Source organism: Lissotriton helveticus, chromosome 1_1, assembly GCF_964261635.1.
Source record: "Lissotriton helveticus chromosome 1_1, aLisHel1.1, whole genome shotgun sequence".
Lineage (NCBI taxonomy): Eukaryota > Metazoa > Chordata > Amphibia > Caudata > Salamandridae > Lissotriton > Lissotriton helveticus.
The window spans coordinates 1,765,047,815-1,765,071,621 of record NC_136057.1 but is presented as its reverse complement, the minus strand read 5'-3'; the positions used below and the strand labels follow the sequence as shown (position 1 = coordinate 1,765,071,621).

The window sequence follows — 23,807 nt, the reverse complement described above, 5'->3', positions numbered from 1 at the left end:
CAAGGGGGAGTGAGTTGGTAAAAAAAAAGGTTAATATTTAATTCCACGCATTCATTTTAAGGTCAGTCCAAAATCCTATAATTATAGCAATTTTAAAACATATTTCTTATTCAGTTATCAACTGAAGCAAGATCCGGAAACAGATTGGGCCACAAAAATGCAGGTAGTTTTATACCTACAACCATGCATCAATGCACAACTGAAACAATTCACTAATACATTGATTCAAATATACATGAATATGCATCTGGGAATATAGCTGAAATAATTAGAATGTTTAGTTATAATATTCAATAACTTTAAAGCCATGTGAAGGTGTGGGAGAAAGTAAACACCAAAGAAAAAGGGGAACAATTCACTTTTATCTGACGAGTGCCAAATCTCAAACAATTGGAATATAAAACGAAATACTCGAAAACTCGATGATATATAAGGCACACACGTTTTTCAGCCCTGCTCATGTTTTACTTGTCTAAGACAGAAATTCTTCATGCTTAAAAAGATTTATATTGTTATTAATTGCTGGATATAGTGCTTTTCTTCAGAGCGCAGCATGATGTTAGACAGTGGCAGAGGGGCATATTATCAAGGGGCTTTATCTCCGCTTTTTTGGCTTTAAAAGCCAAGAAAGCGGAGATAAAATTCTCTCCCTATTACCAAGCTGTCGCTAACACCAGTTAGCAACAGCTAATAGGAGATAGTGACCATCTTGGGCCCCGCTTTGCATGTCAGTGATATTTATCACTAATGACATGCAAAGTGGGCGTGCCAAGATGTTAGCGACTGGAAACAGTCGCTAACATCGCTATCTCCTATTACCAACTTTTGGAGATATTCGCGCTAAGCGCAAATATCTCCAAAAGCTAACACCTACCCAGGAGCAGTTCTTAGCCATGTTATCAAATGGGAGGTGGATAACATGGCTAAGAGCATTTGCTCGATAATGCATGAATATCGCTGACTTTTCAGCGATATTCATGCATTGCGGCCGTTTTTTATCGCATTTGCGATAAACCTTGCTAATAGCAAGGTTTATCTGCGATAAAAATCGCCGATTTGCGGCGATAACTTTTGTCTCTAAACAAGTTGGAGACAAAAATTATCTCTATTGGTTGGTAATATGCCCCAGAATTACTTTATTTTTAAAGAAGGTATGAGCCATATTTTGTTGATAATTCTGCCACTTGCCAGAGTCCTTGACGTTTTCTATTGGTAATTCAAAGAACTGGAAAATGGAAAAACCTTACCTTGATGACCGTTGTATAACTTTTAGGGCCTGCTTTAGAGTTTGGCGGGCAGCCTGCCCACCCACCCACCAGGTCAGCACAGTCTTTGGCCTTTGTTTCTTTTAGGGAATGACTTCCTGCTGTAGTTAGAGATTCCAGCCAGGCCTGGATCTCTGTGCCTTCTGCAGAACTACCACCATTCCACTTAAGGCATGGACGCTTGGCCGAGTAGACTCCATATTTCACGAATCCGCTCAGCAAAGGTTTTTGTTTTTAAAAAACGCAGTTATGAAAAATGAACAAAAATAACTGGGCTGATGAGTTTTCCACCAGTGCATGCGGTAATTTTCCTAATTTCTTCTCTGGGACTGCCGAATTTTCTCCTGAGATCTCCAATGGAAAACATGTACTTCAAAACAACTGCCCTTAATAGGGTGAGTAGTCTGGTACACATTGACCGACTCTCGCTCAAAGACTTCCACCAAGCAAGATGACCCACCCCCACCAGCAACCTAGGGCTGCAACTGACTCTAGAAAGGAAGAATCTCAAGTGTGGCGGGTGGGGCATCTAAATCGTTGACGTGCAAATGCCAGACCAGGGTTTTACCTTGTAAAATTACTGAAGGATAATATGCACCTGTATGGAGAATAGAGGGATAGAGACAAAGGCGAGTGCAAAACATCCCGTGCATTTGTGGAAAACTCCAGTGGAGATGGAGGGTCAAGACAAGAATAGGCAGAGAATAATGAATGATCCTATTATGGTCTAGTAAGTCAGAAGGACTGTCAGCAATATTTCAGCAGAGAGGCTGCATGCCGGGTTATTCATTCTCAAAAGGACAATCAATGCTTAAAATCTAAAAAAAAATGCATTTACTTTGATCGATCCGTGACCTGGAAATCACTGGGCGTAAAAATACACTTGGGCGGCCTATTCATTTTCCTAGCAGAAAACATGCGCACGAGCAGGCCCATCAACCGTCCCACAGAGAGCGGGATGGTTGATGGTTGGTTCTCAGATCCGATGCAGGTCTCTGGCGGCGCGCTTCTTCATTCCACGCAAAATACATTAATTTTTGCAGAATCCTCAAATTCATCAAATGCAAACGGTGAAGACTTTTGGGACCAATTCCTATAGTTTCGCAATGACACTATGGGTTGTAAACAGTTTTAATTATTGTTATTGATCAGAAACCACCAGCAGTGACTTCCATCACCGCACAGAATGATCACCCAATTGTATGTGCTGTCATTCAACAACAAAGTACTCCTTTGTTTAGTCTATTGAGGGAGCACAATTATAGAATTTCAATTGTAGCAGTCCCGCATTTTCAGTGAATTATTTAAGGCAATTGAAGGCATAATTAATATGTTTAGGGCTCCTGGTATTAAGATATTTATCTTTTAGGTATTTCCATTATTAATTATCCACATTTATTTTATGCTCTTTAAATCTCTAGTTATCCTGCTTAGTACACATTTTGTGGGGGAAATGAACCTGATACTAATATGGTTCCACATTCAACTGATGAAGATACACTTGCAACTGAACATCTCATGGGTTTTAGCACTACAGGAAGTCCCATGTAAAGCATAATTTGCATACAATTCACCCATATGCCATTCACATTTTGGTCCTCATGCACTTTGAAACTGGGCACTTGCCACTGGATGCCGCGTGGGTTTTAGCGCTATAAGAAGCCACATATAAAGCATAGCTCATAGGCAAATACTAATATGACATTCACATTTTAGTACCCATGTACATTGAAACTGTTTAAAACTTCAGTAGAAAAATTGGTCCATTCATTCTCTTATACGTCATACTATACACCTATTGGCCTAGCAGTCAGGTCTGACAGCATAAAATACATAACAGGAACAAAATAATTTGTCTGCAATTAAAAGCTTCAGTATACACGGAAAATCAGAAGTCTTAATAATGATGTATACCTGTCCGCCGCTGCAAATGTTTCTGCACTGGTAGGTCGATGCAAATTTTTGGGAATCTCAATACAAAAAAGGGATTCATAGAAAGAAATTAATTGCATTCAATTTGTGGCCTCAACTCAACTTCGAGAATGAAAGGTGCTACATTTCAAGCAAACATTCTGAGGCATTTTCAACGATGCGCATACGAATAAATACTAGTCTAGACACTAGTTTGGGGCAGCACACTCTTGTAGGTGGAACGAAGGAGTGTGATGTTTCATACTCATTAACCCGAGCATAATCAGAGGTTGCCCCCAGTCGCTTCATCTGTGAATTTACTTTTCTCAATAGGGTGAAGCAGGAATTCCCGGACCCACTGGAATTCCAGGACCTCCTGGTGACCCTGGAGAAAGGGTAAGTACATCTTTTTTTTTGAGTTTCAATGCATTTCCTTTTTTTGTACAGCTGTTACTCTGTTCTCTCAGCACTCCCAATGTTGTCGAAAGCGGGGCAAACGCGGTGGACACCTTATAAACACCTGCTTTCGGTCAAATGGAGAAGAAATTAATAGAATCGACGTAATTTGGTTCCACAGCAGACAAGTAGGCCTCGTGTCCTGGTTCTACAGAAGATGTTCAACCTCATATGTGCCCTGTCTCTACTATAAGTGTTAAAACTGGGCAGAGTGTGAGGCTAAAAATCAATTAACCTTTAACAAGCTGTTGAGTTTTTGAATGCCTACTAGTGTTCTTGGAACACATAGATCTTCCTGGCCAACTCTGGAAAATGTGTAAAAACCCACAACAGACTTTAAGTCTCTGTCCCTGACCCCGTAATGAGACCTGAAGGGATTCGGGGGTGAAGGAAAAATATCTAAGACTTGCCAGGTGTGCTAATTTAACTTTTATCCAATCTGTGACCAGTCAAATTCCCATGGCTTGCATTCAGCACTGTTACTGTGTACAAAAATAGCACACAGTTTAAAAGACTTCTGCAACACCCTAGAGGTGTTGACAATGCTTAATTTGTGCCAGTGGTTGCAGATGGGGCTCACCAGCACTTGTTTCTGGGAACCTGCAATTATTTTTCCCTCATCAGACTCTGACCCAGAGCAAGAGAGAGAAAAATACAAAAGGGGGAAAGAGCGAGGAAGAGAAAGAAGGAAAAACAGTGATGAAGGGAGTAAGCAGGAAACTGCAAGAATAAGGTAAAGGGACAAGGAGTGTAGGGTCATGGATTAAAGAGGCGTGAAGTGGAACCAACACTACGAAGTCTTGTTATTCGACATGGCAGTCAAGGGATTCAGTGCAATACTTTGGGCACCAGCACTTATTCTTTCACAAACTAAGCAATGGTTATTGAGTGGCTATATGTCACACTATTCTGGTCATATATATCAACCTGGAAAAATATTGATGCTGCAACATCGGCTAATATTAAATTGTCAAAGTAAGTTTATATAGAGAAGTGTAAATGTATTATTATTAACTCCACATATACTTACCGTGAAAGCATATTGGTTGTCAATATTGTGGAGTAGATATTGTTGCATATTTATATCACAACCAAATTACTGTGACCCTGCTTTGTTGAATACACAGCCCCTGATTTAAAGTTCAGTTGTAACAAAAAATCCTTCAATCTGTGCTAATTCTGGTGTACAATTGGATATGGTAAGGACATTTTTTTCCATGGACTATTCACTGGATATAGCGCTACCTTTAAAAACAAAAGGGTTTTTCGTCCACTCAAATGTATATAAGACACATAGACGTGTTCCAAGCTGCAACACTCCACATGTGACACATGTATGGTCCTGTCCCGTGTGGCCTCTTATCCTGTACAAGGCCATACATATTCTAAAATCCTCAACTTTTGTTTGGCATATTGATTCATAAAGTAGTTTTCTTTGGATATCATAATTGTGTTTTCAGGACACCCCTTTCCTGTGCTGCTGACCCTGGGCTTGGAATCATTGATGTTCACATTTTTATGGTCGGCTTGACAGCACAGCTGTCACTTGACAATTATGTGAGAATCACCAGGACAGGGGCTTTAGCTTCAGCCACATGTTGGGAGCCAGGAGTATAGGTTTTGATTGGTCAAAAGTTGTGTGCTTCCAAAAAAGGGCTTGCTTTTCCTACAGCTGTGATCATTTTGTTTATTTATCCAGCTGCCTGAGCTTGAAACCTTTAGGGGCACACACATGGCATTGTAACACTATTTTAGTGCCTTAGATAACTAGATAATTTATGACGTTTCTCTCTTCAGCAGCACATATAGGAGAAGGCCAGTCATTAATGTACATGGATGTTTAGGTCTGACTTGTTTAAATGTTTTAATAGGAACATTGTCCTGTGTAGAAAGGCTGTGCCTAGTATGTCACCTTTTCATGACAATCGAAAAACAACAATCTTAAACTCAAGAGAAGTGCACATATCAGAATCCTTGCCATTTTCAAAAATTATTTGTTGTATATTTTACAGAAAAAAAGCTTTTCTGCGGTTCTTTCCCTTGTTCAAAACTAAAAAGCATAATTATAGATCTATAAACGTTTAGCTTATTAAAAGAAAATGCCATAAATCCTGCATACCTATGCACAACTCTCATAGACAAAATCGCACCATGCAGGATAGACTTGTGTGTTGGTGTGCTGTCACGGGAGCTCAGGAAAGCTGTGTACGGCTAAGTTGTAGTATTCTGGCTCCATGGTGTGTGGCTACTAAGTGTGTCTAGTCTAGATGCCCTACAGGTCATTTTTTGAAGGAGAGGTATCAGAGCATATTTGCAGATAAGAAAGCTGACGATCAGACGAGACTTTAGTTTCAGGACATGTCACCTTTCACCATCCTTCAGTGCTGGTCTAAGCTTTCTTGATTTCTTTTCCCAGTTTTCCCAAGAAATATAATGCTGCACTAACCCTGAATCTAGGTGAATGTCTCCAAACCCATGAGCTGTTAATTCCTGATTTTCTGTTTTTTAATCCTAGGGTCCAGCAGGCCGGCCGGGTCTTGCTGGAGCCGATGGGATCCGAGGTCCTCCAGGAAACACTATCATGTTGCCAGTAAGTATTAATTTTACTTAAATCAAAAAAATAAGGTGATATGAAATATCAAGGGTTTGTGGAGGTAATTTTAAACTGATGATCACATTCACACCAGTCAATCTTGGATTATTGTTAGATCTGATCTACAGAAAAGAATATATATTCAATAAAAGTCATATCTATCTATCTATCTATCTTATACATATGTAGTTAAATATTACTTGGTTGATACTTTTATTGCACAAAATGCAGTGGTATTAAAACCATATTTCACAGAGAACAGTTATTTTGCTAGGTCATCTAAATTATGTGAAAAGGTTATCTAAATTATGCAGCCAAAAAGCAAATTATGTGGCTCATTCTCTGGCAGTATTATTTTTATACATTGTGGCTAGAAACAACATTATGCTTAAATCTGATAACTATGCAAATTATATGAAAAAATATGTGGCAAATGTCGTAAATCCATAATTATCCATAATGTATGCGGTAAAGGCAGCAGCCGTAGACCCACATAAAACCACTGGTTCTCACAACTGTTCATTGTTTTATCAAAAGTGTATTCATGAACAATAAACTTAAACATTTAAATTCTAGTAATTGCCCATTGTAAGCTGCACTTTAAAGAAAACTGCTTTTTCAAGCTATGTACTGTCAAATAATGGTATAATATTATAAATACATAAGTGATAGCAAATGTGATATGGTTTTATAGTCCCATATTGCCATCACGGGGTTCTGGTGAACCTTCAGCCTCATGATTTATGATGTCGTCAAAACCCCTGGAAGGTAATATTTATTTATATGGGGCCTGTTTACATTACCTTTCAACATATGAGGTCAGAATCTATAAAAGACTCAGCTGGAAACATTAGCATCTACATGACGGCTATCTATTTCAAACCATAGAGCCCAAATCTGGTTATGTCTTGCTCCATGCTGTCAACACTGCTACAATGAGTAGTCCCTCACATTATCAGAGGACCTTAAAGTTTAAAACTGTGACAATGCCCTAAACCTGGGTGTTCGGATAGGATGCAAAAAAGGTAGGTGGTGTCTGCAGCTGTCACCTTTGACAGTCAAGAATGTTTGCATCTTATCAGGGGGCCGATGAGTTTAACGCCACAGTATTACTTGAGCTATTGCCAAGCCCAGTCCACTGATGCGTTTAAAGAGAAAACTAACATGTTTTAGAGTGTCAGCAGCTGCGGCCCGTGGAGGGAGTACTGGTGTAGCAGAAAGGCGGGGCGGGGGGGGGGGTGCTAAAAACAGGAATATGGATAATTGGAGATATGTAAACAATTTAATTAATAAAATGAATTTCATAGCGCGCGCTGCTTCGCATTTGCGATGCAGGGCGCGCATACATTGTTTACTTACCTCCAAATATCCATATTCCGGTTTTTAGCACCCCTCACCCTGCCCCTCCCCCGCCCCGCCTTTCTGTCCCACCGGAACTCCCTCCACGGGCCGTGGCTGAGTATCAGTCCTCTGATAAACCAAACTTACCAATGGGATTCTAATTATTGTGATGTATACTGAAGCACAAAAATGGATAGAGACTTCACCTCAGTTTACACAGTTGGGCTTTTGCAGAGTTACCAAAAGAACATTTTGTAGCATGCCCAACAGAACTAATTCTTACTTAATTTTATCATTGCTTAGCATTTACAGCAGCAGTAATTACAAAACAATAACAAATTCCATAGACAATTTAAGAAATTTCAGAATACCACCAATTCTCTTAATTCTGCTCCTGTGTTCTAGTACGTTGTGGAATTTTCTAGACTGACAAATTTGTAGAAATGTTTCTCACATAGTTTTCCTACAAAATTTTTGCCACTCAGATTGTGGGGGCATTAGCCCTGGTACTAGTCTTGAAATAATACAAAGAACGTCAAACGAATATCCCTCCCCTCACCACATTATTATATAAATCATTACTTTAATATATGTACAGCTGCAGAGCAGGCAGTTTAACAAAGAAACCAGGAAGTCATTGCTCTTAAATGAGCTGTCCATCTACTTAAATTAGTTTGACATTTACTTTCCATTTCCATGACAATTCAATGTTAAAAACCTTTTTGTAAGAAAGTAAGGGGCCATTCAAGATATTTGGATACAGCAGTTATTAACAGTTAATTTTCAGATGCTCCCTCTTCAGAGACACAGATTGGCATTGACTGTGGCATTTTCCTTTGCAGTTCCAGTTTGGAGGTGATCAGCGGCATGGGCAGATTGTCTCTTTTCAGGAAGCCCAGGCTCAGTCAATCCTGCAGCAGGCCAAGGTAAGTAATGATAAATTGTTGCAATGGAAGCGTCCATTAATCGAAGAGTTGATATCCTTCTCCATCTACTAGTGGAATTCAACATTAGAACCAGTACTCTTGCAAAATGGGAAAGTGAAAAGAAGTACAATCTCTAGCTATTGGTCAACATTGTTTCAGCCAATGAAGCAGCGATCTGGATAAGGACTGGCGTCATTGTGCATGTATCACTTATCAAGTCAAGGAAATAGCAAATGTCACATGCAATGGGGGAGGCAGGTGCATAGGGAGGATTGAAGTTGGTGTTCTTTGAGAGTGTGCATAAATCCCTTATTTGACTCTTGATTAAGTATGTAAGATTTTGGAAACATTACATAAAATTGCTTAAAAAGCAAATATAGAAGTTTGAGCCATATTTTAGGAAGAGATGCATTCTTGTGTATATTTTTGTTGAGAACAAAAGCAGCTTACATTCTGTCCGTTCATGTTGTTCCAGTGCTACTGCTATAGGAAATTTACCATAGCAACCTCCAATTACGCCAATTGGCATAATTACATGATTCCATGGAATTTCAAGTTACAGGAATTCTGTGAGTTACACCATCTGAATTACAATGTCACCTGGTACTAGTGCTCTCCATCATATATCCTTCAGCAGGCAAACATATGGGTTGGGGCCCCTACCAATGGAACAGTAATCTGATCAGTGAACTTCCGTTCTTCTCCATCTACTGTTCAGCAAGCCAAGATGAGAAATGTACACCGTACTGGATCATGATAGCCTTCTTTAGTGATTGCTTAGCTGGCAATTGTACAAATATAAATTTCCTAGGAATGTAAGAGTGAACTCGAACAGACCTGTTATCCTTCCATGTGTAGCCAGCAGTTACGCAGGATATACAATTAATCCAGGCAGTTTCAGGCTCAATTGGTTCGGACACTATATTTACTCCATCTACCTTTAAACAGGTCAAGGTACAGGCAACTGTCACAGGCAATACGAGAGTGTGCTGGGCTAGACCTTGGAAATCTTCTCAGCTATTTTTCAACAGGCTAAGGTATGATGTTGCAGTTTCGGGGACAGTGGATTGGTCTAGGAATAGTTTTGCGACTCCTGGTATTGCATCAAAGAATATGGTACAAGTTTCCCTAGGTAAGGATGGTCAATTGTATACTTCTCTCACTGTTATTCAGAGTTTCAACCAAAGGCCTGTAGTCTTAGAAACTAAGAGCCACCAGCCACTCAGAGGCATAGGCATGGTTTTGAGTCTCAGAGCTTTTTTAAATCGTCCCAGTATGAAAAAAACCTATTAACTGTGAATTCCAGACATACATATATAAAATAAAGTAATAAAGCTCATACAAGTGATCATAGCAATACCAGAGTTGCATAATGGAATCACGATGGGCAGTTTTGTTCTGCAATAGTGTACTCAAAAGTTCTGCCAGCATTAGTGCAAAGTGCTTAGAGATTTTGGAATATAGCCTTATAGCCCGCTGTAGCGGGCTATACCGGCCATTAAAGGTCCGCTCCGGCGAGGGCCTTAAACAAGGGAGCAGGATTTAATGGTCGGTATAGCCCAGTAACAAAGGGCTATAAGGCTATTAGAACATTCTGCCACTAGAGGGCAGAATGTTCTAACAAATAAAACAAAGGCCTCTCGGAGCCCGGGGAGGTTTAAATCCCTTCAGGCTACGACAGGCCTTTGTTCACAGCAACAGCTCTGAACAAAAGTAACATTGGAATGTTGCTCTGTGGGCCTTTACCAGCCCATAGAAGCACAGAGCACTTCATTGTATTCAATAGAATGCTTCACCATTCCAATGTTATAATATAACTTTCAGTTGTCAATGGTAAGCACTCCAATGCTGAAACATAGCTCTCACTACCTGCGAAGTGCATTACATGCTATTTTTTATCAGTTTCAAAGAGACCATGCTGAGCCTTTGGTTAAAAGCCTACTGAGTAATCATCAATTAGGAAAAATAGAATAACTAATACCAAGTAGGACACAATAAGTGCAAGTAGAAGTTATCAATTATTTCTTTGACAAAATAAAACAAATGCATGTGCTCTATTTTCAGATAATAACACATACAGACGATTGATTATAACTAACATAATGTTTGTGCTTTCTTATGTGCTTGAAGTTGAATCTCTGTGTCCTTGTTCCGCCACATAAATCTTCCACTTCACTAGGAACAGGAGCAATCTCATGCATCAACACATGATCAACCATGGTTAAAGTCAAGAGACAATTTATGATGGCCACCAAATGCTTCAGAAATCACCATTCATTGGCGGAGTCACTATTTCTTTAATGCAGTCACTCTTTTCTTGGGGCAGGTAACCCTCCTTTCAGCAGGCAATCCTTCCTAATTTCAATCATTTCTCTGTTAGGCCAGGCACTTCTCCAAAGAAATAACTAGAGCCAATGAAAGAGACAAGCCGAAGACCTCCTGTAATAAAACCTCTGTTTACACAATGGAAGAAGCAACCTCCACTAATCTTCGGCCAATATATTCTCCACCTGACCAGCAGAAGATATAATTGGCAAGGCTCTCAATAAATCTTTTAAAATTTCCCAATTAGAGTAGTGGAAAGCACTTTACCCCATGTTCCTCAATAATATTTTTAATTAGTGAGAAAGGTAATTGTCTCCAAAAACCCTTGCCCCGATAAATACACACTTAAAATAATGATTGAAGCAACTGCCTCTAAGGCTCTTCTAATATTTCAGTCTTTATGCCAATGAAAAATGAAATTACAACAATTTTTCTCCCAATCAATATTTCCCTACCACATAACAAAATGTAACATCTTCCTCCTACATTACCTTTTATTCAATTTAAAGAAAAATACACTTGCATAGAAGATCCTTCCAACCAATCTTTCTTCAAGGTAGCTAAAGACACTGTTGCTTTTACCTGTTCAACCTCATCTGACATCAAGAAGAAGCATGTCCTCTCAAGCAATTATCACTTATTCTCAGGAGAGGGGTGTTTGTTCCCAAATTGCTCATAATCAATATGTGAATGCTAGAAGAAGGCACCACTAAGGTCTTCACTCAATACAATTAAATTAATACATGGGTAGATTCTATCAACTGCCTTGCCTTACTTAGCAAGAATGTGATTGCTAAAATGATTGGAACTAAGCAACGCTATGTACTGTAGTTGTTTGTTTTGTTGTAAAACATGTACAAACGTTAATCTCTAGTGATTTCTCTCCTTTCTAGCTTGCAATGAAGGGACCTCCGGGACCTATCGGTCTCACAGGAAGACAAGGCCCTTTGGTAAGTCATTCAAGGTTCTACAACCTTTACTCTCAAAGTGCCTGGCCAGAGGTATGAAGTAAAATGACCAAAATAATCAATACATCTTGTAAGACATCATACAGGTTGAGGCAAATTCAGCCAAAGCCATTTTCTTGACTTTTAAGTGTTATGTTTCCAGATTTAGCGTGATCTCGTTTGTAGCTCAATGAAAGAGTAAGTTATGCAAAATTTTAAATGAAATACAAATCAAATGCCTTTTAGAGAGATGTTTCTGGCTGCATCACTTATGCCATTCTTTTCTTTCAGGGCACTTCAGGAAATCCTGGCCAGAAAGGTGATGCAGGAGATATGGGGCCACCGGTAAGTGACGAGGAGAAATAACCCATAAATACCTAAGTAGGAGGTGGAGAGACAAAGGAGGAAGACATATGAATCAATCACAGAGGCTCACAATTCACTACTTGTGATCCAAGACAACATTCAGTCTACCAAACAGTATATTGGTGTCAGTAGCAGATCATCCTCCTCCTGCCATACTCCTGCACCATGGTACACACAGTTACTCAATACTGATGAAAGGCACCTTTGTACATTTCGAACCACATGGCTAAAATCTCAGTCACCTCAGAATCTTAGGTCACTGAAACAAACAGTATCACATCCAAATCCGAACATAACATCAAGACAATCCTAAATTGTTCTCTAAGGGTTTAAAAAACGGCCCCACCCCACTATCTCCACAATCATCCTAAATTCAGCACAAACTTCCACTCATGACAAAACTACTACATGAATAACACAATCAATCTGATAATTATCACAAATACTGCTCAGATTCCTGACATTGCTGCACATATTTCACTCTTCTATAATCTCATTGACTCCCACCAAATTTATAGCCAAAATTATCAGTTAAGTAAACATTACTACCTTCAAAGGAGACATCAAAAAGACAATACGTGATCCGAACAGCCCGCCTTGATGCTGTTTCCTACATCAGCACGGTTTAGATTCCTCTTTCCAGGTTGATAGCTTCCCCACCACACTGACAATCACCCTGATCTTTCATGGGGATATCACGTATACTTGGTTCATCTCTTTTCTGATGGAGATGGAAAGACTTCTGATTTTTTAACATGTGTTCTCTTTAGGGACCTCGTGGTGTGCATGGTGCAACAGGGCCCCCTGGTAAAGGAGGAAAGCGTGTAAGTATTCTTTTGCAACATATAATTTTAGAATAAGCTTTGAAGTCTGTACTGCTCATGGTTGTTTGCTCTGCCTTATCAATTACATAGTTCGTCTTCCGTTTTATTTTTTTCATTTTTCTTGGTATTGCCCAACTCTTGCTTCATTGCTGTATATTTTCTGTGGCAAGAGTTCACCGCTGGAATTTACAGGGAGTTATAGAGAACAAAGATCTATATATATATATATATATATATATGTATATATATATATATATATATACATATGTGGCGCTCAAAAATCCCTCGCAAATATGGAAGGAAACAGCACTCCGGCAGGTACAGAATCACAGCGATTTATTAGAATAGCAAACAAACGTTTCGGCGATAGCCTTCGTCAGTGTTGGTACCAAAGCCTAGTGGTTCCGATTTAAATACACATCAGGTAGAATAAAGTAAACATCGACAAGGGACTAGCCCCACAGACGCCTACATGGGCGCCATCTTTAAACATATTTCCATTAATAGAGGATAATACATGATGTCAACGTAAATTCTGATATTTACAAGACAAAAAGCGTGGGGCTTAAAACAATAACGCCGTGGACCGGCTAATGTCCCGATACAGATGTACAACAAACAATCATTATCTACAAATGGTGTGTTAATCGGAACTACAGGAAAGAAGAAAGAGTTATTACATGATAAACAAATCGTTGTAAATAGCGATATAGTCAGCAAGTGGCAGACACTACCAAGTCTCCTGTAATGGGTGGTGAGATTCAACCCACCTGAGGGGCAGTTCATGGTTATATACATATATGTTAAAATGTATAAAGATATCTTCATACTTATATAACAAATAAATCCTGAGAAGCAATTACGCATAATCAATAATCAGTCCATTGGGACATCAGAAAAACCAAATTGATACTTTTAAAGAACTTTTGAGAAATTAAAGCTATTGTCACAGATCTCATATGCTTATCATAATGCAAGGAAAAAGCAAGGAAAAAAGCACATATTCAAGTTCACAACGGTAGTCAATATTCATCACCCCTCTATTTTCCAAGGTGTACTGTCATTTCCTCCCCAGCATTCATGCCTTTGGGATGCTTAGTGGACAGATCAATTATATATCTTGATTCGAGGCGTCGTAGCCTCCTGAGTCTGTCTCCACCTCGTGGGTTTTGTGGAACGTGATCTAATCCAAAGAATCTTAGTTTACTTCTATCTTTGTTATGATATTCTGCAAAGTGCCGGGCCACTGGGTACGAGGGATCTACTCTATCAATTGCCCTTAGGTGCTCCAGCACTCTCAGCTTCAACTGGTTGATAGTGCTGCCGATGTAGCGTAGGCCGCACGGGCATATTAGACAGTACACTGCATAGACAGTACTACACGTGATGAACTTGTGAATTTTGTTAGTTCTGCCAGCATCCGGGATGTCATAGTGTAGCACCCTACGGCTGTTGGCACACGCCTTGCATTTTCCACAAGGAAAGAAACCACTCATCTCCCTCAAGGTGTTAGGTTGCATAATAGGAGCTTCCAAGTGGCTGTGCACCAACTTGTTTTCCAAGGACCTAGCCTTTCTAAAGGTCACTGGGGGTATGGCGGTAGATCTTCTTTTAACACCTCATCTGTTAGCAAAATATGCCAATTTTTGCGCATTATTGATTTAAGTTTGTTAGCGCCTGAGGAATAAGGAGTTATCATCCTGAAAGTATCCTTTGTGCTGATATTCAACCCTTTCTGTTTCTTTTTGAGTAGATCCTCCCTTGAGATCTTTTTGACTTTATTTAGTGCACCTTTTAGGAGTGATTCCTCATACCCTCTCATTCAATATACATATATATATATATATATGAATATATATATGAATATATATATATATATATATATATATATATACATATATATTTATATATATATATATATATATATATATATATATATATATAAAAACGCTCCACTCGCACCAGCCTGTTGCACTCCAAGGCGGGTGCCTGCCAGTCGGGGGTGCACCCGACAACAATATCCGCTCCGACAGTCCCTCCCCGCAATCCTCGGGAAATAGGAAGCAGCACTCCAAAGATAGGTTTTCACATAGATTTAATCTCACAAAAGCGCTTTCGGCACTCGGCCTTCCTGGTCTCGTAACTGAGGAAGGCCGAGTGCCGAAAGCGCTTTTGTGAGATTAAATCTATGTGAAAACCTATCTTTGGAGTGCTGCTTCCTATTTCCCGAGGATTGCGGGGAGGGACTGTCGGAGCGGATATATATATATGTATATATATATATAAATATATATATATATATATATATATATATATGAAATTATTTTAGTCTTATCAGAAAAAATAATACAATAAACAAGATATCCAACAAGGATCTATATAGACATTAATGCAGGGTGTTCACATGAAACCCTAACCTAGAATAACAAAGCATTAAATTGCAGTTTTGCCTATCAACCACAGCCTAAATCCCTATATAGTCACTCCTTGACTGAGTAACCGCCAGCCCCCAAGTACGATGAAAAATCTATTGTCCCATCAGCAGGTTTTGAAAGCACAGGTATTGCTGGTTGGAATCCAACCAACCCAGCGCCATTTATGTCAGTTCGTCCCCATTTCACGGGATGGAGCCACATGGGTGGCCCACAGAGTCCGTAGGGTGGGGTGTGAGTGGTGGCTGTGAAACATAAACTTCCATTGCATCATTACAATAGACTAGACCCTAAATTGAGGATTTCAGAGTTGGGACCATTACACATGCACAGAAGATAACCATACAACATTTGGCCAACAACAGTGCCAAGGACGAGAACCTGTGGTAGGAGAAAGGAAAATGGTTAACATATCCAAAGAATTCAAGAAGTGGAGAAAGCAGCAGACTTAAGTCAATTGTTTTCGCGAGTTCCACAAGAAGTAGACTCCAAAATGCTTGGATTAATGTCGGCCCCAAGAAGGTGAATAAAGTCTGCTTCAGTGCAGACACATCTCTGGTAGGCGGTGTTGATGAGAATAACAAATTAATGGAGCTCTCTCAGGCAACAGTACATTCTATAAAGAAATCAATAATCAACAAAGCTGTCTCAAATATTTACTTAAATATCCTTGGCTTGTTTTCAACTGTAATCTCCAAATCTCCAAATTGGAGAAAAGGTGAGAGAAAGAGATAATAATGATCAGAACGAGGTGTCTATTTTTGTGTGTGGAGAGTGTAGGATACATCATAGAACAAAAAAAAAAATACATTGCTGATGTCAAACACTTAACATGGCAGCAGGACCACACCTGCTACCAGTTCCCCAACACTGTCCCATCGCAAATGTCACATGGTACATCCGAAATCGTGCAAATCAGAGCATTGCAGTTGTGGAACTGCATTGGCGGATGCCTTATACAAAACACCCCAACATTACATAAGAAAGTGAACAACAGTTTTTTAGGAGATCTTGAAATCATCGGTACGACCACTAGTAAAAAAAAAGTGAACTGCTTGCACTTAGAATGATTGTGTTAAAGATCCATGACTAGTATTAAAATAGCTGTGGCAGGAAAGATGCAACCGAACAGTTGTTTTACCAGGCCTCCGCCCCACTTGCCAGATTTTTCAGGTCGGATCACAAAACATTTTTGATTGGTGCTATTATGGTTTCTCTAACCACCTTTTTACACCTTATTATGAAAAAAGGATTCTGGAGGTGGTAAGGTGTGACAAGAACGTTTGTGCACATTTACTGTGTGACATTTTGTTGTGCTTGTGATGTGTTCTGTTATTTGTGTGCTGCTCTACTGTGATGTTGTTTTGTTGTGCTGTATCTATTTTGATGTAGTTTTGGTTTTCTGTAGTTTTTGTGTTGCTTTCTGTTTTGACTGTCTTGTTCTGATGGACCATGTTTTGTTTTAGTAGTGGTGTTATGTTGATGTGTATGTTATTCGCTACGTGTTTGCTGTTTACTAGAGATAAGTCATCAAACATTGCTATATTTTCAGCCAAAAGCAATACTTGCTTTGGAAGCTCCTGTGACAAGCAACTATTTACCTCCTCCTAAGTTCGTAAAATGGCTCTGCTCCAGCCCTTCAACTACTTAAGACACCTGTCAGTCCAACCCTGTGACGTCAATCATCACTTTAGGAGGATACATATCTTTAGCTTTACAGATAAATCCAACTCTTTTCAGCCTTTGTTTTCAGCCCATGAATTTAAAGCTGCAGACGTGTATTCTTTCACAAGGCAAGCTCTGAACGTGACTTAGTAATAAGCCACTCTAAGAAATTTCCCTTAACAGGGGCCTCCCTTTAAGGGCCTGCTAGTCTGTACTGTAAGTGTTGACAAGAGCATCTAAGCCACAGCAGTAACCAAAGGCAGGACCAGACAAAAACCCTAAACAAACACACAAGGGTTGCACTTCCAAATAAGGATCCTGTTTGGTCAGCGAACTGGGTGCTGTGTCATTCTTTATGCAGGCATATTACAAACAATTTCCCGGAAATGTTTATTTGAAACAGAGCCTTCAGCGCTTTCAACAGTTGCAGTTTACTTAGCACATTATTGGTTCTTCGTGGAGGTCTTACAGATTGGCGAGTGGCGCAAACTGGGGATTCGTTATAGTGTGCAGCAACTTATCTGTTTAACACATAAATACAGCAATCAGCAACTGAAAGGTGACCTGCCTATGGGTGGCAAAAAGGCCTGTTACCGTGTAGACACACATTTGGTAGCGTTGTGGTAACTTTTGTTCTGTTTGAGCTAAAAACTATTTTTGTTGTTGTTAAAATCTGCAGATTATGCAGAAAATGATGGATTATGCAACAAGTACAGCAGGTTCATAGTTATGCGTAAAACGCATTACCAAAAGGACCACATAATTGCAGTGGCCTTGATCATCCCACAGCTTTTTTTAATTTTCGTCCTGATGTTTTTCAAGTTTGCATTATTCAACTAGTAGTTTAGGAATTAAACACCTCCGCAGGGCCACTTCTGATGTCACACAGAGCTGAGTTATTCTGGGAGTAAACTCAAACGCAGCTAAGGAAACAATAGAACCCATCACCACCATCATAATAAAATGCCAGACAAGAAAGATGCACAAACATTCTTGTCACGAATTACCACCTCCAGAAACCTGCTTTCATAATACGGTGTACCAAGCACTGCCTTAACTTACAACGAAGGGCATGAAATAGCGCCAGTAGAAAATGATTTGCAATTCAGCCACTCCTGTCTCTAAACCCCTTTTTAGCAGGGAGTAAGAGGTTAATGGGCCCTGAACTAGAGGGGGGCACCTAACGGTGCTCAATATGCTTTGGAGAATAGAAGTGGTATGATATAAACTGACTTTTATATAAAAAAAAAGTTACAGCTCTCTGTCAATAGTCACATATTTTGACTGACCTGTCAGTGCCCCAGAATGTTTAGATCCCGATCAATTCCCTTTAGTTAAAGTCTAGTTTGCAACTGATATTTTAACTATATTGTCAACAGGTGCTACCATAATTTTAGATATTCACTAGTGAGTTCAAAATCTCACAAAACTAGTTTTAAAACATATTTACATGTTCTTTGCTATCTTTCAAAAATGGCAAGCACACAGAAATTAGAGCCACATTGGAAAACTTTGCATAAATTGTACCAGTCTTGCATTTCCACATTCAACCATTTGTCTTTTCTACAAAAGTAGAGGGCCAGAATGTCTTGTTAGAGGTAAAATGGTTAAGATGGCAATACACAGATAAACACTTAAGAACTGATCTCAGAATCTCATGCAATGTCCATTTGCACTTCCAATTTATCGGTAAAAAGACGTCACCAATATAAAATCTGATTTGATTTTTATGCAATCCCAGCAAAAATATCAAAGTGTTCTCCACATTCTAGAGCAGTGTAATGTTTTTCTCTATGGCAGAAACAAGAAGCAGTCATTATTCACATATTCACAACCTGTCCAATCCTAAACCCTAAAATGTTGAGATACTGTATTGAACAAACCTACAAACACAGCAGGCCTCCCGGTAACCTTTGGGTCTTTAGTGCTGTCGACTGGAACCATCAACATGTGTAAATTATATGCAAAATGCTCAGCAGTTCTGCTGGCATAACAACAAATTGCATGCCAGTGGCGAGACTCCAAGTAGTCAGACATAGATAAATGGGCCAAGAAATACTGGAATAATATGACGTTGATGCATATATGTATGTTAAATATAATCAAAACACTTTAATCTGATATGGGCCAATTAATAGAGAACTGTTGTTAAAGCTGCAAAATGTGGAATATATGCTAAGTGACTAGGACTAGGACCTATTTCAACATGCGCCACATTTGTCCTAAAAACGCATTATTTTAAGATGTTAGGGCACTTGCTGGTTATATAATAGACGTATATGTGTGACCAGAAAACGTTGAGGTTTTGGGATTTTGTTTGCTGGGCATTCTTAGACTCTAAGATACGGTTTCATTACAGTTTGCTGTTGTAATAATTTAAACAATGTCTTCTACTGCTCAATACATGGGTTGGAAAAAACATACAATACAGTACACTGCTGGCATCCTTGAGAATGTGGTAACATACAATACTGTACACTGCTGGCATCCTTGAGAATGTGGTCAAGTGTCAAACATGTTTTAATTAATAACAGTTGAATGGAATATTCTACTGTTCTTATTTCAGGGCCGCCCTGGTACCGATGGAGGAAGAGGTGCTCCAGGAGAAACTGGTTCAAAGGTAAGTTCTAATTGAGTCTGTAAAACTGTCAAGAAATACCCAGAGTGTTTCATGGGAGTCTGGCTTTTGAACATTCTCTCACAATCTTAAGCTAATATTCATTTTTAAAATACAAAAACAGTCTGTGATCCTAAAATCTGACATAATGCAATAAGCATTACATGAAACACACAAAACAAGATAAAACATGGTAAACTGAGTACAGATACACAAACATCTATATCTTTGGGTCAGCTCTGACAGCTTATTTGATCACAAAATAGTGATAATAATTGGGAAGATGACAATAAGCACATTATTAAACTGCGTCTGTGGGGTTGTAGGGATAGGGGTTCACAGTGGGAAAACTAAACATCTGTTTTAAGACAACTAGGAAGTCCTGTTGCTTTATTCAACTTGTGTTACATACATTGAGAACATTCGCAGGCTTTTGTTTTTTGCATTAATCTCAGGGGACAGGTAATGAACTTGCAACAATTACCTCTGCAGCTGAATTGGATCTGCAAAATTACACCTTATTTCACCTGTGCAACGAAATAGTTTATAAACTGTTCTGCGTCAAAGGTGCATGGTGTAATATAATTATAATAATGGAAATGTTCATGACATGTCTTACAGAATAGCAAGCTTTTGTTATTTATGTCACCTTAAAATTCATTTAACTGCTTTGCTGAGAAATCTTACTTACCCCAACACTTTCTTTATTAAGTTATTAACAAGAAGTATTACAATTAGTATTAAGTATTAAGTATATAACAATTAAGTATTAAGAAGTATTAACACTTCTTTATTTATTTGTTTCCTGCTTAATTGCACTAAACTTGCCTTTGGTTAACTGTTGGTGTCTGGACAAGCGTTGGGATGCCCGAGGGTAACTGCGCGCTATATAAAATGTTAAATAATAATTAAATAATAATAAGTGTGCAGACAGACAACACAAATACAGCCAAAAGTAATTCTTAGAATTAAGTTCGTAATTATCAGAGGAGTATGTAGGTGTTTCTAGATTACATATGGAAAATGCTTCATAATAATTCCTTAGCTTTGTCACATCCTAGAAATTCTAAATATTTGCTATCTTTTCTCCTAAAATAGTAGTATTCCGCAGCATTTATCTCATGTATTATCTAGAAAAGTTGATATCAACCACACCATTGAATGAAATTATTTCAAACAAGGAACTGTATAATTATTTGGAATTAATAGGAAATTTGCAGGGTATTCTACTTATGTCCCACAAATGAAGTAACATGACTGGGTGATGCAAAAAGATCACAAGCAAAGCCGGATTTGCAAGCAGTGGAGTTTGAGGAATATGTTGTTTGGAAGTCTGATTTTTATGGATTAACTTCAGGAGATGCAGCCTAAATGCATGAATACACTAGTTTCAAGTAACATTTTATAATGCAACCGGAAAATGCAGATGCATTCTTTGTTGCTGACAGTTTTATATATGTCTGTTTAAAACAAAATGTCTGAATCATTTTATCCAAAGAAGAAGATTTAATTGTATATTTCAAGTCTTCTATGCAACTAGTCTTTATATTTAATGGTACTAATGATACTTTTCTATTCTGGTTTCTTTTTCTGTACTGCTTTGGGATTTATCTTTGTGTTGCCCTTTTTTTATTTTCCCCCGTTTTTCACACTAACTACATGACAAATAATGTAAGCCATGGTTTCAGATGAAAAGTGTCATCAATGGACTGATTCCTTCTATTGAAGCCACATCCCTAAAAGACTTGCAAATGTGTAATTTATGGAAGGCATTCTTAACAATTTGCTCATGTTACTGGCTTCTTCGTAGTGAGTATTTACCCACACAAAAATACACACACAGACATTCACACACAAAGTGCACAGAAATGGAATACTTTTAATTAACAGTTGATACTTATCCAAAACGGCATATCTAGTATTTATGCAAGTTTTAAGCCAATGTTTTATTTCTTAATAGGGCGACAGAGGTTTTGATGGCTTACCCGGACTTCCTGGTGAGAAAGGACACAGGGTAAGAAATGAGACCTTTGCAAAGCTTCTCCAATTCACTTTTACAATTTTGAGACAACTTCCCAAGGTGACTGTTGAGAGAAAAAGGTGAATGAGGTAGAGTTAATTTAAATTTAACTTACTTGGCTACACTATTATCAGTTTACCCTCTCTTCTTATTTTGGAAAAGAAAACATCCACATTAATTATTGGGGTTTCCTGTCAGCTTTGTGTAGAATAATTGATTTGTTTAGCTTCTGCTAGCATCAATCAATCAATCATGCATTTGTAGAGTGCACAGCTACTCAAGAAGGAGTGTCCTGGCCTGAACAGATGGCCTACGCCCATCCCCCAGGCACTCTATCTGTTCCTAATAAGAAAAGTCTGTCAAATAAATAGGGGGCATATCAGCAAGGGCCTGCAATAATTATCGCTCAGCGCTCTTAGCACAAGGATAAACAACGCTTATCTCCCAAGCGATAGAAATCCACGCGTTATCCACAAAACAGAGTGATTATTGCTGGTATTTCAGCAATAATCGCACTGCGACCGGCGATACCTTGCTGATAGGGCAGGGTGGATTTAGCCATGTAATCCACCTCCCATTAGATTACATGGCTAAATCAGAATAAAAGCAGGCGTAAGAAAAGTAGCAATAACCGTGGTTAGCGCTACTTTTCTTATCGCTCTGCATGTTAGCGTACACCTTGATAATTGGAGAAATGTTGGTTAGCGACATTTCTCCAGTTATTTTGGTGAGGATTGCCCACTTTGCATCTCATTAGAGATGCAAAGCTGGGCTTTCAGGAAACAGGCGCTAAGGCATGGATTCACGCGTTAGCGTGTCCTTGCTGATAGGGCGATAAAATTATCGCCTCTGTGAGTCTGAAAACAGACCCTAAAGCAGCGATAAATTTATCGCATCGCCTTGCTGATATGCCCCTAGGTTTTGAGAGACCTCCTAAAGCAGTTTTCATCCCAGACTTTGTGCAGATGAGGTGAAAGTAGATTCCAAGCATGAGCTGTGAGATAGGAAAAGGATGAATCTGCCCACATCTTAGGTTGCAAAGCAACCTGGCCTCAGAAGGGTCAAGAGTTCTGGCTGGGAGATAATGAGTGAGTCTCACTGAAAGATATTGTGGACCCATATGATAGAAAGCCCTGTGAGCCAGAGCTAATATTTTAAAATGAATTGTCCCTGATAGGTAGCCAATTCAACTCCTTCATGTAAGGGAAAACCGCCACCAGCCCCAGAACATTTATTAACAGCCTGTCATCTGCATTCTGAACCACCTGTATCCTTTTTCAGCAAAGAGGCAGGAAGACCTAAGTACAATGTATTAGAGTAATCCAGACGCAAAGTGATAAGCGTAGGTATGACAGTTTTTTATGCCAGTAAACGGAGCAGGGAAAGACATTTCTTCCTCGATCTTAAAAGACTGAAGTAGGATCCAACTTCTGCAGCAACCTGAGAACTGAAGATCAGCTGGCAGTCAAAACTGATGCACAAGTTAAGGGCTAAGCTGTTCGACAGAGGGGGCGAGTCAGCGCACTCCGGCCAGCACTCAATGTCCCAGTGGGGAGGGGGAGAAGAAACAACAGACTCTCAATTTTTCCAGCATTACCTTGGAGATTGCTAGTTCACATCCACTGAAAAACGGCTTTCAGACAGTTCTTAAACATCCTAGGTGCCTCAGGGAGACCTTAACGATTGAGAAAAAGAGCTGCATGTCATCTGCGTATGACACTAACCGGACCCGAAATGATTCAACTAAAGAAGACAAGGGAGCCACATAAACATTAAGAAGGCTAGGGCTCGATGCTGAGGCTTGTGGGACTCCAAACTTAATATTTTTGAGGTCAGAAGAATACAGTGCTATCCAGACTGTTTGACCTCTGTTCATGAGAAATGAGGGAATCCATGCCAAAGCGGTACCTCTGACACTGATGTCTTCCAGTCCCTGGAGGAGAATGGAGTGTGTCACCGAATCAAAGGCTGTGGGTAAACCAAGTTTAACCAATGCAGCCTGTTCAAGTGCCAATTTAATGGAGTCTGTCACCTCCACTAGAGCTGATTTAGTACTTTTACGTGGTCTGAATGCAGTGTGGAACGGTAGCTCATTTACGTTGTCTGAATCCAGTGTGGA

At 39.2% G+C, this 23,807-nt stretch overlaps 1 protein-coding gene across 1 annotated transcript in view; it reads left to right on the top strand.

Annotated features, from left to right (window-relative positions):
* Positions 1-23,807, top strand: part of COL5A3 (collagen type V alpha 3 chain) — a 598,884-nt gene that overhangs the window by 337,879 nt on the left and 237,198 nt on the right. The window contains exons 11-18 of the mRNA XM_078650321.1: positions 3,510-3,572; positions 6,148-6,222; positions 8,409-8,492; positions 11,711-11,767; positions 12,056-12,109; positions 12,901-12,954; positions 19,618-19,671; positions 21,629-21,682. Of these exons, the coding sequence (XP_078506447.1) occupies positions 3,510-3,572; positions 6,148-6,222; positions 8,409-8,492; positions 11,711-11,767; positions 12,056-12,109; positions 12,901-12,954; positions 19,618-19,671; positions 21,629-21,682 (495 nt within the window). The remainder of the gene's footprint in view (positions 1-3,509; positions 3,573-6,147; positions 6,223-8,408; positions 8,493-11,710; positions 11,768-12,055; positions 12,110-12,900; positions 12,955-19,617; positions 19,672-21,628; positions 21,683-23,807) is intronic.